This window comes from Dendrobates tinctorius, unplaced genomic scaffold (genome assembly GCF_039654945.1).
Source record: "Dendrobates tinctorius isolate UK_male_01 unplaced genomic scaffold, ASM3965494v1 ptg000061l, whole genome shotgun sequence".
NCBI classification, from domain to species: Eukaryota; Metazoa; Chordata; class Amphibia; order Anura; family Dendrobatidae; genus Dendrobates; species Dendrobates tinctorius.
Window position 1 is genome coordinate 958,722 of NW_027361729.1, and position 18,986 is coordinate 977,707.

At 41.3% G+C, this 18,986-nt stretch overlaps 1 protein-coding gene across 3 annotated transcripts in view; it reads left to right on the forward strand.

The window, feature by feature from the left end:
• Window positions 1-18,986, forward strand: part of AGBL4 (AGBL carboxypeptidase 4) — a 1,778,944-nt gene that overhangs the window by 181,686 nt on the left and 1,578,272 nt on the right. For all 3 annotated transcript variants that reach the window (XM_073579164.1, XM_073579165.1, XM_073579166.1), the window contains exon 3: window positions 10,969-11,093. In XM_073579164.1, coding sequence (XP_073435265.1) covers window positions 10,969-11,093 — 125 coding nt within the window. The remainder of the gene's footprint in view (window positions 1-10,968; window positions 11,094-18,986) is intronic.

Below are 18,986 nucleotides of genomic sequence, written 5' to 3' on the forward strand. Positions count from 1 at the left end.
TCGCTAGGGACGGGGATCGCTACTTACCTGTCAGACGCGGCGATCCTGACGTCCTCCCGCCCAGCTGCACGCCTCGCTCGTCGGCGCCACAGGAAGCGCCGCAGGAAGTGGCTGACGAGGAATGGTCCTGGAGCTTCTCGCGCGACCAACGATAACCAGCGGGGGAGCCGGTCGGAGGTAAGTATCACATGCAGCGATATCGCTAGCAATATCGCTGCAACGTCACAAAATCGGTGACTTTACAGCAATATTGCTAGCGATATCGCAGTGTGTAACGGGGGCTTTAGGTAAGACGCCTTACACTTCTTAACTAATAGAAATTAAGAGCTTGGCGTGACAAGTACTAGGAGGAAGAAGCGTACTTCTCCATATTAAGGACGCCAGCGCCGTGCAGTGTATTATTATAAGGCATTTAGAGGCATATAGTCCGCAGCTTGCAGTGAAATGTATGGGCTTTTCAGATTTCTACTACATACATTATTTATCAAGCATAAAGATCCATTTTAACCCCATTACTTTGAAGCTTCCTGTTTTTTTTCTTACGAGGCTACTTTCCATTTAGGATAATGGATAGTGGCCTGTTGATAAGGGGGCTCTAATGGCTTAGTATGGCTGCGTATGATCTCATCAGACTCATTGGGGAACGAAGCTCTCACATCAGCAAAACCGCAGAAGGCAATTACAGGAGCCTAGCTATCAATATGCAAACAGCCTTTAATCGGTAGCTTATATAGCCTATGATCAAAGAGCAACAATAAATTTATTTTTTTTTGCAGTGTTAAAGCTTTTATTTTGTATTTATTCCACGGTGGTTTACATCTAATTGCTTACAAATGCTGACATTAATGCAGGTATTATGCATATTGCATATTGTATAAAGCCTTCTTTGGCTGTATGGATTAGTTCCACACAAATGGAACGTTTACATATTCAACTATTTAATACATTAAATCACAATGAAAATGTCCAAAAAAAAGCAAAAATGATTTACTGGTCAAATGTTCTATGACATCAAGGAAAAACATAATAGTAAGTATAAATGGAAGCCAAAGTATCGTTGACTTAAATGTTAACTGTATTTTCAACACACTTTGGAAAAGTTAATAGAGCTAGCAAATATAATGCTTCTTTGTCCACTTATGAGCCATTTCTCCCCATCCTTACGTCTTTAAACTTATCATTCTCTGCTAAAACTAATCTTGCTCAAGATAAGATGGATTTCCGGCTCACCACTGAGAGATCAGATTACAGCTGCCTATGGAAGTGTATGGACTGGGAGGGTTGAAGACAAAACCTACAAACATTATCGCATACACAGTACATAAGTACATAATATCAATAAAATGTATTAATCACACTATTTGAGGGTAGTACGAGGTGAGGGCGATTTGGGGACGATGAGGAACACAGCGAGAGAAAGAGGTAGAGAAATAGGGTTACTGATTTCTAGTAATGCTTTATCTTACCCCAGAGCTGCATTCACTGCCACACTGCTTAGTACTTCTGTATAATGTTCTCACTGCTGCGGCTTCTGGACATGTGCTTCAGAGAGAGGAGAGCAGGAATCCCTGATGTCTCTGTGTGCTATGTACCCAAGACATAAGAGCAACGAATCCCCACTCACTAGCTTAGAGATAACTGAATATTAGAGATGGAGAAAAACTGGTGAAACACATAGCACACAGAGCATATAAAGTCAAAGAATGGCTGTAGAGTTACTTCTCATGTACATACGCTATAGATTTTTTCTGAAAAGTCACCTAAATCAAAAGATACACTTCTAAATTCATCTGTCAAGTCTTCTTTCTGAGGGCTGCATATGATACAGAGGGAGAGACTGAACTAAAAAATATATAGTGTTTTATGATTTAATTTAATATTAAGCCTGTGAGTCCTGCTTCCTATGCTCATACAAAGTGATTAACAAAAGCTTACAATCCCTATTTTTGGGTGGGGAAACCAAGACTCACAAGCTTCTCCTTTGGATCCTAGTATCAGATTATCAACTTTTACATAAAAATATACTGAATGAAATATTAGAAAAGTATACCGTAGCAGCAGATTTACTGGTCCTCTAGTGATAATTTCCTGCTGATAAAACTGTAATTTTATCAAAACTACAGCAATCAGCCCTGTAAGTGACACATCACTGGAATCAGGGTCTCTGTGTGTTCCTACTTTATGCTGCTGTCTGTTAAGGCAGCAATGTCTAGTGACAGAACCCCTTTAAGAATACAAGGATGTATTTCGAATCTATCTTTCAAATATCTGATTGCTGTTGATATTTTATGACTTATACACCTGTTATTTTTGTCTCCAGTTACTATATCTTTATTTTTACTGCTGGCATGGACACAGTCAGTCACATACTGTACTCATGAGTTTGTTATTGTATATTACAAAAACTGCTGCAATTAGTTTGCATTTATCTAGTCTGAAACAGATTTGATTCATATCATTTGGCAGAAATAAATTTGGCTTTCGAGCTCTTGAATTGAATCATAATTTTTCAAGTTCTATCCACTTGCTGCCTGAAATAGAGTTACATTCAGAGGTTAGTCTAGCTTGTACATCGCTAAACTTGATTTTACTTTGGCCGTGATTTTGTGTGTTTTTTTTTTTAATTTCATCCTGTTTTAATAATGATGAATGTTGTGCACATTTTATTTGGGATTAAATGTAAAGTAAAATAAATAATATAAAAATAACATTGCAATTTAAATACATTTTTTTGTAACTTAAAGTGGCATGTAAAAGTTTGGGCACCCCTTGTCTAAATTGCTGCTATTGTGAACAGTTAAACAAGTTAAAGATAAGACATTTTCTTTGCATTTTAGGCACAAATATATATATTTTGTTTCATCTTTTACATGTTAAAAATCACAAAAAGATAAGTTGGCCAATTCAAAAATTTGGGCACCCTGCATGGTTATTACCGAGTAGAACCCCCTTTTGCAATTATCACAGCTTTTAAATGCTTTTTGTAGCCATCCAATAGTTTTCAATTCTTGTTTGAGCGATTTTCATCCATTCTTCTTTGGAAAATTCTTCCATTTCTGTGAGATTTCTGGGTTGTCTTGCATGCACTGCTATTTTGAGGTCTAGCCACAGATTTTCAATGATGTTCAGGTCAGGGGACTGTGAGGGCCATTGTAAAACCTTCAGCTCGATGCTTTTGAAGTCATCAATTGTATATTTTGACATGTGTTTATGATCATTATTAGGGATGAGTGAATAGTTTCGGATAAGTTGTTATCTGAATAGTTATAGCATTTACCAAATAGCTGGATCAGTAACCCAGATACCTAGAGCCCTCCTGATGATCAGCTGTTTGGCGCAGCAGCTGCATGTATCGCGGCTGTGTGACAGTCACAACACATAATATAAACAAACACTAATAAGAAAAAAATCCATAAAAAATCATTTGAAAGGTAACTCACCAAACCCTGACTGATGCACTGGCAGGATGCAGCAGAACCCCATTGATAAAGTTTGGGGCAACACAGGTGCATTCCACTGATGAGGACAGCCAGTAACCAATTGTGGTCCGGCTGCCCAGTGGAAAAAATGCACACAGATGAGGCTTGCATAAGGCATAAGTCACACTGATAAATGTGATGCAAAAGTGTCTGAGCAGCCTATTGATCATGCCCATAGTGTTAGCAGGTGGGCTGCTCTGCACTATATATACATGCATCACACAAAGAACCAAGCCAACATAAAGGGTTCTAGCTGCATCCTGCTAAAAAGTGCAAAAAGATAAATAGATATGGGGTATTGGTTACTATTTTGGCCAAAGCAGATAAGCTCACAACCCAACGTCAAGGGTCCCCAGATATTGTGAGTCCCTAACACTAAATATAAACAAACACTAATAAGAGGGACTGTGAGGGCCATTGTAAAACCTTCAGCTCGATGCTTTTGAAGTCATCAATTGTATATTTTGACATGTGTTTATGATCATTATTTGGGATGAGTGAATAGTTTCGGATAAGTTGTTATCTGAATAGTTATAGCATTTACCAAATAGCTGGATCAGTAACCCAGATACCTAGAGCCCTCCTGATGATCAGCTGTTTGGCGCAGCAGCTGCATGTATCGCGGCTGTGTGACAGTCACAACACATGTATGGTTTGTTGAGACTGTCACACAGCCACAACACATGCAGCTGCGGCTCTGAACAGCTGATTATCAGGAACGCTCTGGGTATCCGGGTTCCCGATGCAGCTGTTCAGTAAGTGCTATAGCTATTCGGATAAGGACTTATCCAAAGCTATTCGCTCATCCCTAATCATTATTCATTTGCAGAACCTATCCTTTTTTTTAACTTCAGCTGCTTTAGGCCTGTTTCACACATCAGTTTTTGTGTTCTGTCAAAATCCGCTAAAATGGCGGACAGCGGATCCGTTTCTGAACTGACCACAACGTTTGTCACTGGACCGTTATTTTAACGGATCCGTGAAAGGAATAATTTTAAAGGAACCGCTGCCTGGGGAAGAGGAGAGAAAGCGAGAGAGAGATAGAGAATTTTTTCCAGGTGCCAGAACAGAGTTTAGGGTTAAATTTCAGGCTGAGTGAAGTCTTTCAGCCATGCGCAGTGAGAAGTGCGGATCCTGCCGCCCGAAAAAACGTTACATGCTCCGTTCGGGCATGTCAGCGGACGTCAAAATTTTGGCGGATCCGCAAAAAATCGGATCCAACGGATGGCCATCCGTCAAGATCTGCCGGTAATGCAACTCAATGAGAAAAAAAATGGATCCGCCAAACAAAATGGCGGATCTGTTTTTTTTGCAAAACGGCGGATCTTGACTGATGGACAAAAATTGATGTGTGAAACAGGCCTTACAGATCATGATTGATCTACCCTCATGCTTATTTGTTGGCAAAATATTATTTTGCTGAAATTCTGTTCCCTTTTTTCTCCACACATACTTTTGATACCTATTTTAACCTCAACGTTCCATAGGACTTGTTTCCAAAATAAATCATGCTTGTTTGCATGTTCTTTTTCATACTTCTGATGCTGAATTTTATGGTGAGGACGTAGGAGAGGTTTTCTTCTGATGACGCTTCCTTGAAGGCCATATTTGTGCGTGTCTCTGAACAGTAGAACAATGTACTACAACTCCAGAGTCTGCTAAATATTTTTGAAGATCTTTTGCAGTCAAGCAGGGGTTCTGATTTACCTCTCTAGCAATTGTACGAGAAGCTCTCACTGAAATTTTGATTTTCAGAGTGCTAGGCAGCTGCTTGAAAGAACCCATGTCTGCTGTTTTTTAGGAGACTAGGTTTTAGAAAGCTGGTAAATTTTCATCACCTGGCCTTTCCAAATTATAATAGTGAACAAGCCATAACCCTAACAGACTGATAAAAGTCTGAAACGTTGGTCAAAGTTATCTGAGCACGCAAATCTCCAAGGGTGCCCAAACTTTTGTATTGGCCCATTTTCTTTTTTGTCATTTTTAAAATGGAAAAAATGACTATATATATATATATATATATATATTTTGCCTGATATGCAAAGGAAATGTGTCATTTTTAACTTTAGCCCTTTTAGAGATCATTTCATTTTCAACTTGCTTAACTGTTAACAATGGCAGTAATTTTGACCAGGGGTGCCCAAACTTTTATATGCCACTAAATGGACAATTGTAAAGGAAATATATTATCAGACAATTTAAAACCTATTTAAATTAAGTTTTTATTATTTAGGGTTTAAAAAAAACATTTTTAGCTTTTTTAAATTATAATTTGTGTTTAAAACGAAAGTCACATTCCAGCGTATTTTTTTGCACTTACAATGCAGTCATAAGGTTTATTTTATTTGTGTCATTTGTTTCACCACATCTCAGTTGCATCCATGCTTCTTCCACCTTTATGGTGGTCAGCCGTGTCACGTGATCTCCACGCTGATAACTGGTCCAATACATGCTCTTATGTGTAGACAGGAAGTCAGTCTCTGACTTCCTGTTATCTCCAGGCTGACATCATAACCTAATAAATCTTGACTGTCTCCTCTCAGACAACTATTTCCCACCCAACTCTGCCCGCCACCATGCAGCTAAAGATTTAGGAGGGGATTTATGAAACTTTCTAAAAGAAAATATGTCTTTGCTTCAATTAACAACTGTAGGCAACAAAGACAGTTTTGATTTGAGACATAAAGTTTCATAAATCTACCATTGAATAGTAGTAAGTGAAATTCAATTAGACTCTTCCCCAGAGGCATCATGAGAAATACAGTCTTCATTAAGAAAACTGTATAAAAAGGAAGATAAAATAAAAATGGGAAACAATAAAGAAATGATACATCAACTAAAGCAGGCATACACAATGCATAGACATGCACCGCTACATAATTCTTTAATTGTAGTCTTTACTGCACTATAAATGCAAGAAAACCCTATTTTTCTAGAATTTCCCTTAACTAAATTCGTTTTTATACTTACTGCCCGCACCCCATCTCCAGCACAGGCCGCAAGCCACGGTCTTTCCTGCCGGCTGTGACTGCACAGGGGTGGGTGGCCAGGCAGCGGCGGGATCCAGCGCATGTAGTCAGGCAGCGGTGGGTCCTAGCGGGAGCCCGGCGGCGGGTCCTAGAGGGGGTCCGGCGGCAGGTCCTGGCGGGGGTCCAGTGGTGGCGGCGGCGGGGGGGCCGGCGTGGGTGTCCCGCTGGTGGTACTATGGAAGGGACTGGCACCACCAGCGGGTGCCATATTGGAATACCCATCACTTGGATATTCCAATATGGGGGTCGGCGTACTTCCGGTGCGGTGCAGTGGATTGTGGGATTCGAGGACATCCAGACGTTAGTGGATTATGGACAATTTTAGGTAAATGTTATATAGGATGTTTGAAGAGCAAAATTTGTAACTTATATAGTTCTATTGTGCCAAGTTCCACCATCTTTAGGTTTCTGCTCCAATGTGGTTGCCGGATTCTTTGATTCCTGTCTTGTACTTGACACAGGACCACATCTACTGTGTTGACACATAACTAAAGGAGTCCACTGACTGGTTATTTCAATAGCTAAGCCTACGCCCCATCTTCATCTCTGCATCGGCTTCTGAGAAGGGGGCTGGCTAAGCTATTAAAGTAAGCAGTCAGCAAGCCCCCTTCACACAATGCTTTAATCATGTGCCGACACACGAATCACGGATCTTTGTTGAGCACCGGATCAAACGTACAACGGCCAAAACCCCGGAATGGAGAACCTACCAAAGAAGCAAATATCCCCACCTAATAAAACTATATTAGTAATTGATATATTTTAAAGTTGATTTATTATCCTAGAAAATCTCTTTAATAAGTCTGAACGATTGTCTGCAAATGATCTTCTCCTTTAAATGAAGGCAGAAGTAGTTTAAAAATGGGGCCTCACAGTGTTTCTCCCATGTTGAGTTTTGCTTTAACTACGTTGAACGTAAAATTGCAGTGGAAAATCACAATAAATTTACTTTATCTCTCTCCAGGACCCCTTTGCAAATCAACATTACTGAGTTCATTCAATGAAATGCACATAGCAAAAGCATTAACTTCAATCACATGTTTAATGAGGATGACCAAGTGATAATTATATTTTATGGAAGTGATTTGCTGAAAATGAAAGTCAAGAATATTGGTCTGGAATTAGCCAGTTTATCACACATAACCGTTTATTCCGGGGAAAGCAAAGATAGCTGTAGAATTTCTCGGCACCGTCTCAACCCTTCTCTGCCGGCTTTTCGGAATAACATGTTTATCGATCTGCTTTTTATGTAGATTTCCTTTAAAGGGAACCTGTCAGTAGGGTTATGCATAGTAACCTACACACAGTGTCAGGTCGGCGCCGTTATACTGATTACAATGATACCTGGTGATGAAATGCGTCTTGTTGTTTCTTAATCTTTATTTTCAGTTTTGTGTTAATGATATGCTTGTGTCCTAAGGCGGGGGGGTCATGTATGTGGTGCTCTGATTAGCTATTCATTATGCAGACTGCTGACTGGTCACTGATCCCTCACTGACCGGACCCCTAGTTTGCATAATGAATACCATCACATACTAAAACAAAAACAAAACTCTTCTGCAGGCAGGTGAGGCCGTGGCACCTGCGCTGCAGCATTATCATCACATGGTTACTGTGCACTTAATCCCTTTTGCAGATTTACTTGAGCAAGGAAAAGAAAAGTAATTTTGAAAATGGCACCCGGGGCACCTGTGCAGTAACCTGTGCAGTAGCAGCTATCGGTTTGTATAGAGATCGATAGCTGCTGTTGCGCTTGTGTCAGTGGTGCCATCTTGCTGGAGAAGAAAAAAAATGTCCTCCGCCAAGATGGCGCCATAAACTACACTAAAAAAGCCAATATCTCTGCAATCATATGACAGATTTAAATAAAAAAAACATAAGAAAAACAGAATGCTCTGGGGAGCGGGCGGGAAAAAATACTGACCACTTTTGACTTTGTGATAGGTCAATTTTAAATGCTAAAAGCCCCCATACACGTTAGACTGAATTCATCTGAACTCGTCAATACTGGTCAACAGACCAACGTGCATGGGACGGCCATCCGACTCTCCCCCCCAACAGATAGTGTCAGGGGTAGAGAAGGATCTGGTTTGGAGAATTTTAGCTGCCAATTCTTTTGTTTTCGCAGAAGATAATCTACAAATTCTCGTAACAGCTCTCTCATAGAGATGACAGGTACAATCAACTGTTTTGGATTTTTTTTGGTCACCACATCTCGCTATGAAAAGTAATCAAAATATTATATGTACCATAAATGAGTATCAATAAAAACATCAGGAATGTTTTGCTGAGCCAAGCATTCCGGTGATGAGCGAGTGTTCTCAGATAAGGTGTTATCAGAGCATGCTCGTATGCTAACTGAGTGTCTAGGGCGTGCTCAAAAACTATGTTCTAGTCCCCGCTGCTGCATGTCGTCTACGTGGCTGTTAGACAGGCGCAACAAATGCAGTGGTTATCTAACAAACGGCAAACCCTGTATGTGTTGTTGCTGTTGAACAGCCGCGAAACATGCAGCCGCTGGGACTCGAACATAGTTTTTGAGCACGCCCTATACACTCATGTTATTTACCTTATCTGAGGACGTTCGCTCATCACTGGTTCCGGTGTATGGGGGACTTGGGAAAGTTAGCTGTCGGCTGACAGTTTGGATGACAGTTTCCTAATTTTTTACACCTTGATTGCTATTGAATTTAAACTGATTATTTAAATAAAACTGGTAAGAAACACGGAAAGACTGCACAATATGAAATATTTGAGAATGATTGATTTGGATTGGTATTAATATAGAACTATATTGTTGTGTGTTATCTGAAATTTTTGACCTTTGTCCTCAAAATTGCATAGTTTTGGAAAATATTTATTTTCTCTCTGTAAAGGTACTGTCACACTTAGCGATGCACCAGCGATCCCGATCAGCGATATGATGCGGTCAGGATTGCTGGTGCATCGTTAAATGGTCGCTAGTGAGCTGCCACACAGGCAGATCTCACCAGCGATGCAGCAGCGGTCGGGGGTCGCTGCTTAGCTGTCAGGCGAGGCAATCCTGACGTCCTCCCGCCAGCGTCCAGCCGTCCACGCGTCACTCGTCGGCGCTACAGGAAGCCCAGCAGGAAGCTGACGACGAGAAACGGTCCCGGACGTTCTCGCGCGATCAGCGATAATCAGCGGGGAGCCGGTCGGAGGTAAGTATCACACATAGCGATATCGCTAGCAATATCACTGCTACATCACAAAAACCAGTGACGTTACAGCGATATCGCTTAGTGCGACGGGCCCTTAACTGTGCTGAGAGGGGGCGGACTTCTAGTGTCCCTCTGTAGAGCTGTGCTGTGTAACCAATCAGCTGCCTCCCCCCCTCTTCCAGTATGAGTCTCTTTAGCATTCACAGACTGCTGCACCAACTTCTGCTCTTTTCTGTGACTTACAGAGTAACCGTCATTTTAATTTTTATTTTGTAACTCAAACGAACATATGAAAATAAGCAACTGTGTAATTTAGCTTTTAAGAGAAATGTGCATCTATCTCCTGCATTAATCTTTAAATCTCAATCCAAGAGTAAAAGCTGTAAAATCTGTATACAGAACATTGAAGACAAATTTCCCCATTACCGAGATTGAAAATGACAGTTATTCTCATAAGATTCTGTGGAGACGTCACAAAGGAGCACACTGTTATGTTGATGTTGCAGTACATCGCTTCGATAAAATGGCGCTGGAGTCGGTTCGTGCACATACTGCGATCTCTGGCACCATTTTATTGACGACACTATATAAATGTACTAATAATAATGCTCGTCTATCGGGCGTAGAACGGGTTCAAAACTAGTATCTTATAAGCACCAACTCTTATTTCCTAACTCAATGTGAAAGTCTGTCAGAACTGAATACAGATATTATGGATTTTCCCCATGATTTGAAAAAGAAAGATCAGTTCAAGAGGAGAAAGAAGCAGACATCTTTGATAAGATATATTACAAAATTTCCTATTTTCATGTGCACTATTGGATTTATAAAGTAAAAATTTAAATGTCCTTGGCTTATAAGTTAATTTCTCAACTTCCGACTAGGGGAAGTTTAATAGAAGGCTATTTAACAAAGCATATGTTTGTTGATATGTCGGAGAAAGAATTTGGCCAAAGAACCTGGAGGAAACATACACACAAACTCCATGCAGATGTTGGTTTGATTTGGGTTTGATCCATGCACCCAAGTTCTGCAAGGTGCTAGCCACTGAGCCGCCATACTGCTAAGAAAGGTGAAGGTTTTTTCTTGTTAAGGTTAAGAAGCTTGAGTTTATCATCCTAAATAGTTCAGGAAAAATGTATTAAAAGGGCCAAATGTTGCACCCATTGTAGTCCCACTTTGTATACTTTAGTATAATGGGAAGACGATATATATTTTTTTAAAAATTTGCTTTCTTTGTTGGACCCCACTTTATTATATGTTATTCTTATGTAACAGGTAATCTTGGAAGAGTGGATTATATCTCAGAATTTGAGTATGACCTCTTTATTAGACCTGATACTTGTAACCCCCGTTTTCGCGTCTGGTTCAACTTTACTGTCGAGAATGTTAAAGAATACCAGGTAAGCAAAATTTATAATATTGATTTCTTCTTGAATTTCTGCATTCGATGTCCATTTAGGTGTCTGAAGCTTGGATTACTGTATTATGATCCCTCAATTTGTCCTTAGCTTTGTTTCACAACAGATTGGTTCATGTAGCTTGTCTTATATCATGATGAACTTGTTTACAGAAAGTTATCTTGTCGATATTTGCTGAAATATCTTAAAACTTTGCTTATTCTCACATTTTTTATGCAGTTTGGATACTCTTGCACTTTTTGCTATTTAACTGGAATGGATAGCTGGGATCAATATTTGATATATATAACAAAGAGAGCTTTGCTTGCAATTTTTTCTTGTTTGGTTGACATCTTGCTTTTGATCTATTTAGAAAGTTATGAAGCAGTAAAAAAGATAGCTGTAAGTGACCTTCAATGGACACAATGTGTAGGTTACGTTAAAAAAAACAACTTAGGATTAGACTCAGGGCCAGCATCAGCATCCTGAGGCACTGAGCAGGTGGGGGGGCACTCACCGTCAGGGACACAGACGTGCTATGGGGGCTACCCCTGCTTGCCCAGGGCCCTGGTACTTGCAGTACTTACCTCTCCCCGTTTCACCATTGTGGCATCTTCTGCGTCTCCTGACTCTGTGACATTTCAGGTCAGAGGGCGCAGTGACATCACTACAGTACACGCTCTCTACCTGAGCAGTCACAGTGCAGAGAGCTAGAAGACAGCAACGCTAAGGAGTCCGGAGCAGAGCAGCGGCCAGTGAGGAGAGGGGAGTATTTCAATTTTTTTAATGTTTGGAGAAATATTTGAGGTCCATTCTGTATGAAGCATTATATGGGGCTCATCATACACTGGAGCACTACATAGGGCTCATCATATACTGGAGTCCAGCATATATTGGAGCATTATATGGGGCCTATTATACAGGGTGGTCCAAAAGTAGGTGGACAGTATGTGTAATAGGGCTATGAAGGGGGAGATTTATCAAGCATGGTGTAAAGTGAAACTGACTCAGTTGCCCTTAGCAACCAATCAGATTTCACTTTTCATTCTTCACAGACTCTTAGGAAAATGAAAGGTGGAATCTGATTGGTTACTAAGGGCAACTGAGTCAGTTTCACAGATCCAGTTTTCACAGATAAATCTCTCCCAAATCTGTTTTCTTTTCAGATAATTCAGATAATCTATAATGGCAAATAATTTAAATACAGATCAAAGAAAATGGATTTTAAAAGAGTATTGGAAATCTCAAAATGCTGAAATAGTTAGAGCAAATAGGGTTGAAACATTTGGCACTCAAGCCCAAAGAGAGAAACCATTTACCGCATTCATGACAAATTCGATGCCATTGGCTCAATCCTTAATGCTCCAAAAACTGGTCGACCCAAAACAGCCTGTACGGAAAATAAGAAACAACTTGTTGCTGAAACATTTGTTCAAAGTCCAAAAAAGTCCACCAGAAGAGTCTCTTAAGAATTGTGAATTTCACGAGCTTCCATCATGCAAATCCTGAAATCTATTGGGTGGAAAGCTTATCGTCCACGTCTAATTCATGGTTTATTGGAGGATGATCCAGACAGGCGGCTGCAATTTAGTGAGATTACCGTATATACTCGAGTATAAGCCGACCCGAGTATAAGCCGACCCCCCTAATTTTGCCACAAAAAACTGGGAAAACTTATTGACTCGAGTATAAGCCTAGAGTGGGAAATGCTCCATAGATTATTCCCCCATATGCTGCCCCATAAGAAGCTCCATAGATTATTCCCCCATATACTGCCCCCATAAGAAGCTCCATAGATTGTTCCCCCATATGCTGCCCCCATTAGAAGCTCCATATTGTTCCCCCATACGCTGCCCCCATAAGAAGCTCCATAGATTGTTCCCCCATATGCTGCCCCCATTAGAAGCTCCATATTGTTCCCCCATATGCTGCCCCCATTAGAAGCTCCATATTGTTCCCCCATATGCTGCCCCCATAAGAAGCTCCATAGATTGTTCCCCCATATGCTGCCCCCATTAGAAGCTCCATATTGTTCCCCCATATGCTGCCCCATAAGAATCTCCATATTGTTCCCCCATATGCTGCCCCCATTAGAAGCTCCATATTGTTCCCCCATATACTGCCCCCATTAGAAGCTCCATATTGTTCCCCCATATGCTGCCCCCATTAGAAGCTCCATATTGTTCCCCCATATACTGCCCCCATTAGAAGCTCCATATTGTTCCCCCATATACTGCTCCCATAAGAAGCTCCATATTGTTCCCCCCTATGCTGCCCCCATTAGAAGCTCCATATTGTTCCCCCATATACTGCCCCCATTAGAAGCTCCATATTGTTCCCCCATATACTGCCCCCATTAGAAGCTCCATAGATTATTCCCCCATATACTGCCCCCATTAGAAGCTCCATAGATTATTCCCCCATGTGCTGCCCCCATTAGAAGCTCCATAGATTATTCCCCCATATGCTTCCCCCATTAGAAGCTCCTTAAGATTATTTCCCCATGTGCTGCTGCCGCTGCTGCAGCATGTAAAAATAAAAAAAATGACATACTCACCTCTCCGTCGCTGGGTGTCAGATACTCACCTGTCCTGCGTCCATTGCTGCTCACCGCTATCTGCAACGTCATCAGTCAGTGACGTTCAAACTGCAGGGGGCGCGGCGCGCACTAATCACATCACCGCGCCCTCTGCTGTCTGAAGTCACTGACCGATGACAGACAGCAGCAAGCAGCCATGGACGCAGGACAGGTGAGTATCGCTATACTTACCCGTCCTGACGCTGTGTCTTGAGCCCCCAGCTTCTCCGCGCTCTCTCTTCCTGCCTTCAGCGGTCACGTGGTGCCGCTCATTAAAACTCATGAATATGCGCATATTCATGAGTTTTAATGAGCGGCACCACGTGACCGCTGAAGGCAGGAAGAGAGAGCACGGGGAGAAGCTGGGGGCTCAAGAGACAGCGTCAGGATGGGTAAGTATGACCTGACACCCCCGCCCCCCTCCCCCTCTGACCCCCCGGTGTATATGACTCGAATATAAGCCGAGAGGGGGACTTTCAGCCCAAAAAAACGGGCTGAAAATCTCGGCTTATATTCGAGTATATACGGTATGCTTCACAAAATTGAAGAAAATCCAGTAATTTTAGATCACATGATGTGGAGGGATGAAGCTTCTTTCACATTATCTGGCCATATTAACAGACAGAATTGTATTTACTGGTAGAATGAGAACATGCATTTAACATTAGAGCAACAACTGAATGAGCCTGGTATCAATGTTTGGGGTGGTATTTCAAGTTTTGGTGTTTTTGGACCATTTTTTTATGGAACAGTCACAGGAGATAAGTATCTCGAAATTCTAAGGAATCAAGTTGTTCCCCAGTTACAGCAACAGCCTAATTCAAATGACCTTTATTTCCAACAAGATGGGGCCCCTCCACATTATTCAAGACTAGTCCGCGAGTATCTTGATGAAACTTTTCCTAATAAATGGAATGGCCGAAGAAGCCCACTTGATTGGCCGGCACGTTCACCAGACTTGACCCCAATGGATTTTTTCTTTTGGGGAGTACTCAACCAGGGGAAGAGTCTTGAGATCATTTGCATATTCCCAGTGCCTTCTGGGATAAGTGAAGAGTCTCCGCGGGCTCAACGATCACTGGGTTTTGGCCGTTGCAGCTGAAAAGAGGAAATCGGAAAACCAGGGGAAGAGTCTTGAGGAGATCATTTGCATATTCCCTGTGCCTTCTGGGATAAGTGAAGAGTCTCCGCGGGCTCAACGATCACTGGGTTTTGGCCGTTGCAGCTGAAAAGAGGAAATCGGAAAACCAGGGGAAGAGTCTTGAGGAGATCATTTGCATATTCCCAGTGCCTTCTGGGATAAGTGAAGAGTCTCCGCGGGCTCAACGATCACTGGGTTTTGGCCGTTGCAGCTGAAAAGAGGAAATCGGAAAAATTTTGGCTCATCTTTCATCGTTTTTAAGAAATCTCAAGATGGAAGAGGCCAGGAGCCATTTGGTGAGCTGCATTTCTTGCTACATGTTCACAGATTTACCAGTGGAAAAGCCAAACTTCACATGCCACAAATGCAAGCTTGTGTCCCTGTTGGAGGAAAAGTTGCAAAATCTCGAAGAGAGGTTAGCTACGTTGAAGATCATTAAGGAAGGTGAAGAATTCTTGGACAGAGCAGAATTATCTCTTCATGTTACAGAAAGAGAAGAAATTCGAAGTGAACCTGAAGAAACAGAGGAATGGAGACATGTGACCCAGAGAAACAGGAGGATCAGGAGGCAGTCAGCACCCATACTGCTCAGGAACCAGTACCAGGCTCTCACGCAGGAAAACGATGAAGAAATACATCAGGATAAGACTTTGCCCACAAACAGCAACCTTGTACGCCTTCAGAGTCCTCCTGGATGGAGAAAGAAAAATGTTGTGAAGAAGAAACGGAGAGTGGTGGTCATGGGGGATTCCCTGTTGAGAGGAACAGAGGCCGCTATCTGCAGACCGGATATAACTTCAAGAGAAATGTGCTGTCTTCCAGGTGCAAAAATTAAAGATGTGTCTGACAGGATATCAGGACTCTTCAGACCTACAGATGACTACCCATTCCTGCTACTACATGTGGGGACAAATGACATCGCAAGAAATGACCTGGAAACCATCTGCAGAGACTTTGAAGACTTAGGCAAGAAAGTGAAAGAACTGGGAGCGCAGGTGGTCTTCTCTTCCATCCTCCCAGTGGATGGCCATGGAACAAGGAGGTGGAATAAGATTCTGCAGGTGAACAACTGGCTACGTCGATGGTGCCGTCAGCAACGATTTGGATTTCTGGATCACGGAGTGAACTACTTATACGATGGACTACTTGCTAGAGATGGGGTGCACCTTACGAAGACTGGAAAGCATGTATTTGGAAGTCGCCTTGCTACACTTGTAAGGAGAGCTTTAAACTAGAACAACATGGGAAGGGAAGCAAAAGACCAGAAAAAGCCATACACCTGACAAATGCTATTGAGAACTCTGCTATTAGAAGTGGAAAGGAAGAACAAAGACAAAAGAATCTAATTAATAAAAACATTGGAGAAAGAGAAACCAATCACAAACTAAAATGTTTCTATACTAATGCACAAAGCATGGGCAACAAACAAGGAGAATTGGAACTACTAACACAGGAAAAGAAATATGATGTCATTGGAATCACTGAAACTTGGTGGGACAATACACATGATTGGAATACAAGACTAGAAGGATACAACTTATTTGCAAGAAACAGACTTGATAAACGAGGAGGAGGTGTCGCATTGTATGTTAGAAACGCGTATATCTGCACAGAGATTGAAGCTTCAGAGACTGGGAGTTCTGTGGAAACTGTTTGGGTAAGAATACAAGGACAGAACAATGGAAAGGACACCATTGTAGGCATTTACTACAGGCCGCCTGTGCAAGCTGAAGATATGGATGAACTCTTTATGCATCAAATGGCCAAGTTCTCCAAAAAATATGACATAGTTGTCATGGGAGATTTCAACTATCCAGACATTTGTTGGGAATCTCTCTCAGGCAAAACTAACAGGTCAAGGAAATTCTTATCCTCTCTTGCTGACAACTTTATCTTCCAAAAGGTAAGGGAGAAAACAAGGGGAACTGCTACCTTGGATCTAATCCTTATAAACAGGGAGGAAATGGTTGAGGAGGTAAAAGTGGCTGGGACCCTAGGAGGTAGCGACCATGCTATTTTAGAATTTTGGATAACTAGAGGCGGAAGACCTGTGAAGACTCAGACATCAAGGTTAGATTTCAGAAAGGCAGATTTTAAAGGATTCAGAAAGAGAATTGGAGGGATCCAATGGCTGGATATCCTTAAAGACAAAAATGTCCAGGAAGGATGGGAAATCTTGAAAAATGAAATTCTCAAAGCACAGTTGATAACAATTTCGAAAAGAGGGAAGAATAGGAAGCATTTAAGGAAACCAGAATGGATGAACACAGAACTTAAGCACATGCTAAAAAGGAAGAAAAAAATGTTTATAAAATGGAAAGAGGGAGGCATATCTAAAGAAGAATATAATGCTGTCTGCAGAACCTGCAGGGCACAAATCAGATTACCTATAGCTGAAAATGAATTGAGGCTTGCAAGAGATGTCAAAAGCTATAATAAAGGATTTTGGGGATATGTCAAAAGTAAAAGAAAAGTCAAAGATGCTATAGGATTTTTACAGGATGAAAATGATGAAATGGTAAGACAGGATGTTGAGAAGGCTGAACTTTTAAATTCCTATTTTGCATCTGTTTTCTCTCAGAAAGGAAATGTAACATCAACTGTTATTCACTGTCCTATTAAGGGAATAGAAGAATCCAGGATATCTATAAACAGAAAGATAGTGAGGAAACACTTAGCTAACCTAAATGAATTCAAGTCTCCAGGTCCAGATGAATTACACCCCAGAGTACTGAAGGAGATAGCAGAAGAAATTTTCGAACCCCTCTCCATAATCTTTGAAAATTCTTGGAGAACAGGAGAAGTGCCAGAAGACTGGAGAAGAGCAAATGTTGTTCCTATCTTCAAAAAGGGGAAGAAGGTGGACCCAGGCAACTATAGGCCGGTGAGTCTGACTTCTATACCAGGAAAGATCTTTGAACAAATTATTAAACAACATGTATGTCAATACCTGGATAAGAATGAAGTGATTAAACAGAGTCAGCATGGGTTTGTAACTAATAAGTCATGTCAGACTAACTTAATTTCCTTCTATGATGGTATCACTGATTGGGTGGATCAAGGAAATGCTGTAGATATAGTATATCTTGACTTCAGCAAAGCATTTGACAAAGTCTCTCATACAATCCTTATTGAAAAAATGACTAAGTATGGAATGGACAAGGCAACTGTTAGGTGGATTCATAACTGGCTTAGTGATCGGACACAAAGAGTGGTTGTAAATGGCTGCACATCCAGTTGGAAGAATGTCTCAAGTGGGGTACCACAGGGCTCTGTCCTGGGCCCTGTATTGTTCAACATCTTTATCAACGATTTAGATGAAGGAATTGAGGGTAAACTGATTAAATTTGCTGATGACACAAAGCTAGGAGGGATAGCTAATACTAGAGAAGAGAGAGAGAGGATTCAAAAAGATTTAAATAAACTGGAGAAGTGGGCAGCAACTAACAGAATGGTTTTTAACAGGGAGAAATGCAAAGTACTACATCTGGGCAATAAAAATGAAAAAAGCATATATAGAATGGGAGGAATAGGGCTAAGTGACCGCACATGTGAAAAAGACTTGGGTATACTAATAAATAACAGACTGAATATGAGTCAACAGTGTGATGCAGCAGCAAAAAAGGCAAATGCAATTCTAGGATGTATTAACAGAAGCATACAGTCTAGATCACGTGAAGTCATTATTTCCCTCTACTCCTCTTTGGTCAGACCTCATCTGGAATATTGTGTCCAGTTTTGGGCACCACATTTTAAAAAAGACATCAACAAACTGGAGCAAGTTCAGAAAAGAGCGACCAGAATGGTGACCGGTCTGCAAACCCTGTCTTATGAGGAAAGGTTGCAGGATTTGGGAATGTTTAGTTTGCAAAAGAGAAGACTGAGAGGAGACTTAATAGCTGTCTACAAATATCTAAAGGGCTGTCACATTGTAGAAGGATCAACTTTATTCTCATTTGCACATGGAAAGACTAGAAGCAATGGGATGAAACTGAATGGGAGGAGACACAGATTAGATATTAGAAAAAACTTTTTGACAGTTAGAGTGATCAATGAGTGGAACAGGCTGCCACGAGAAGTGGTGAGTTCTCCTTCAATGGAAGTCTTCAAACAGAGGCTGGACAGACATCTGACAGGGATGATTTAGTGAATCCTGCTTTGAGCAGGGGGGTTGGAC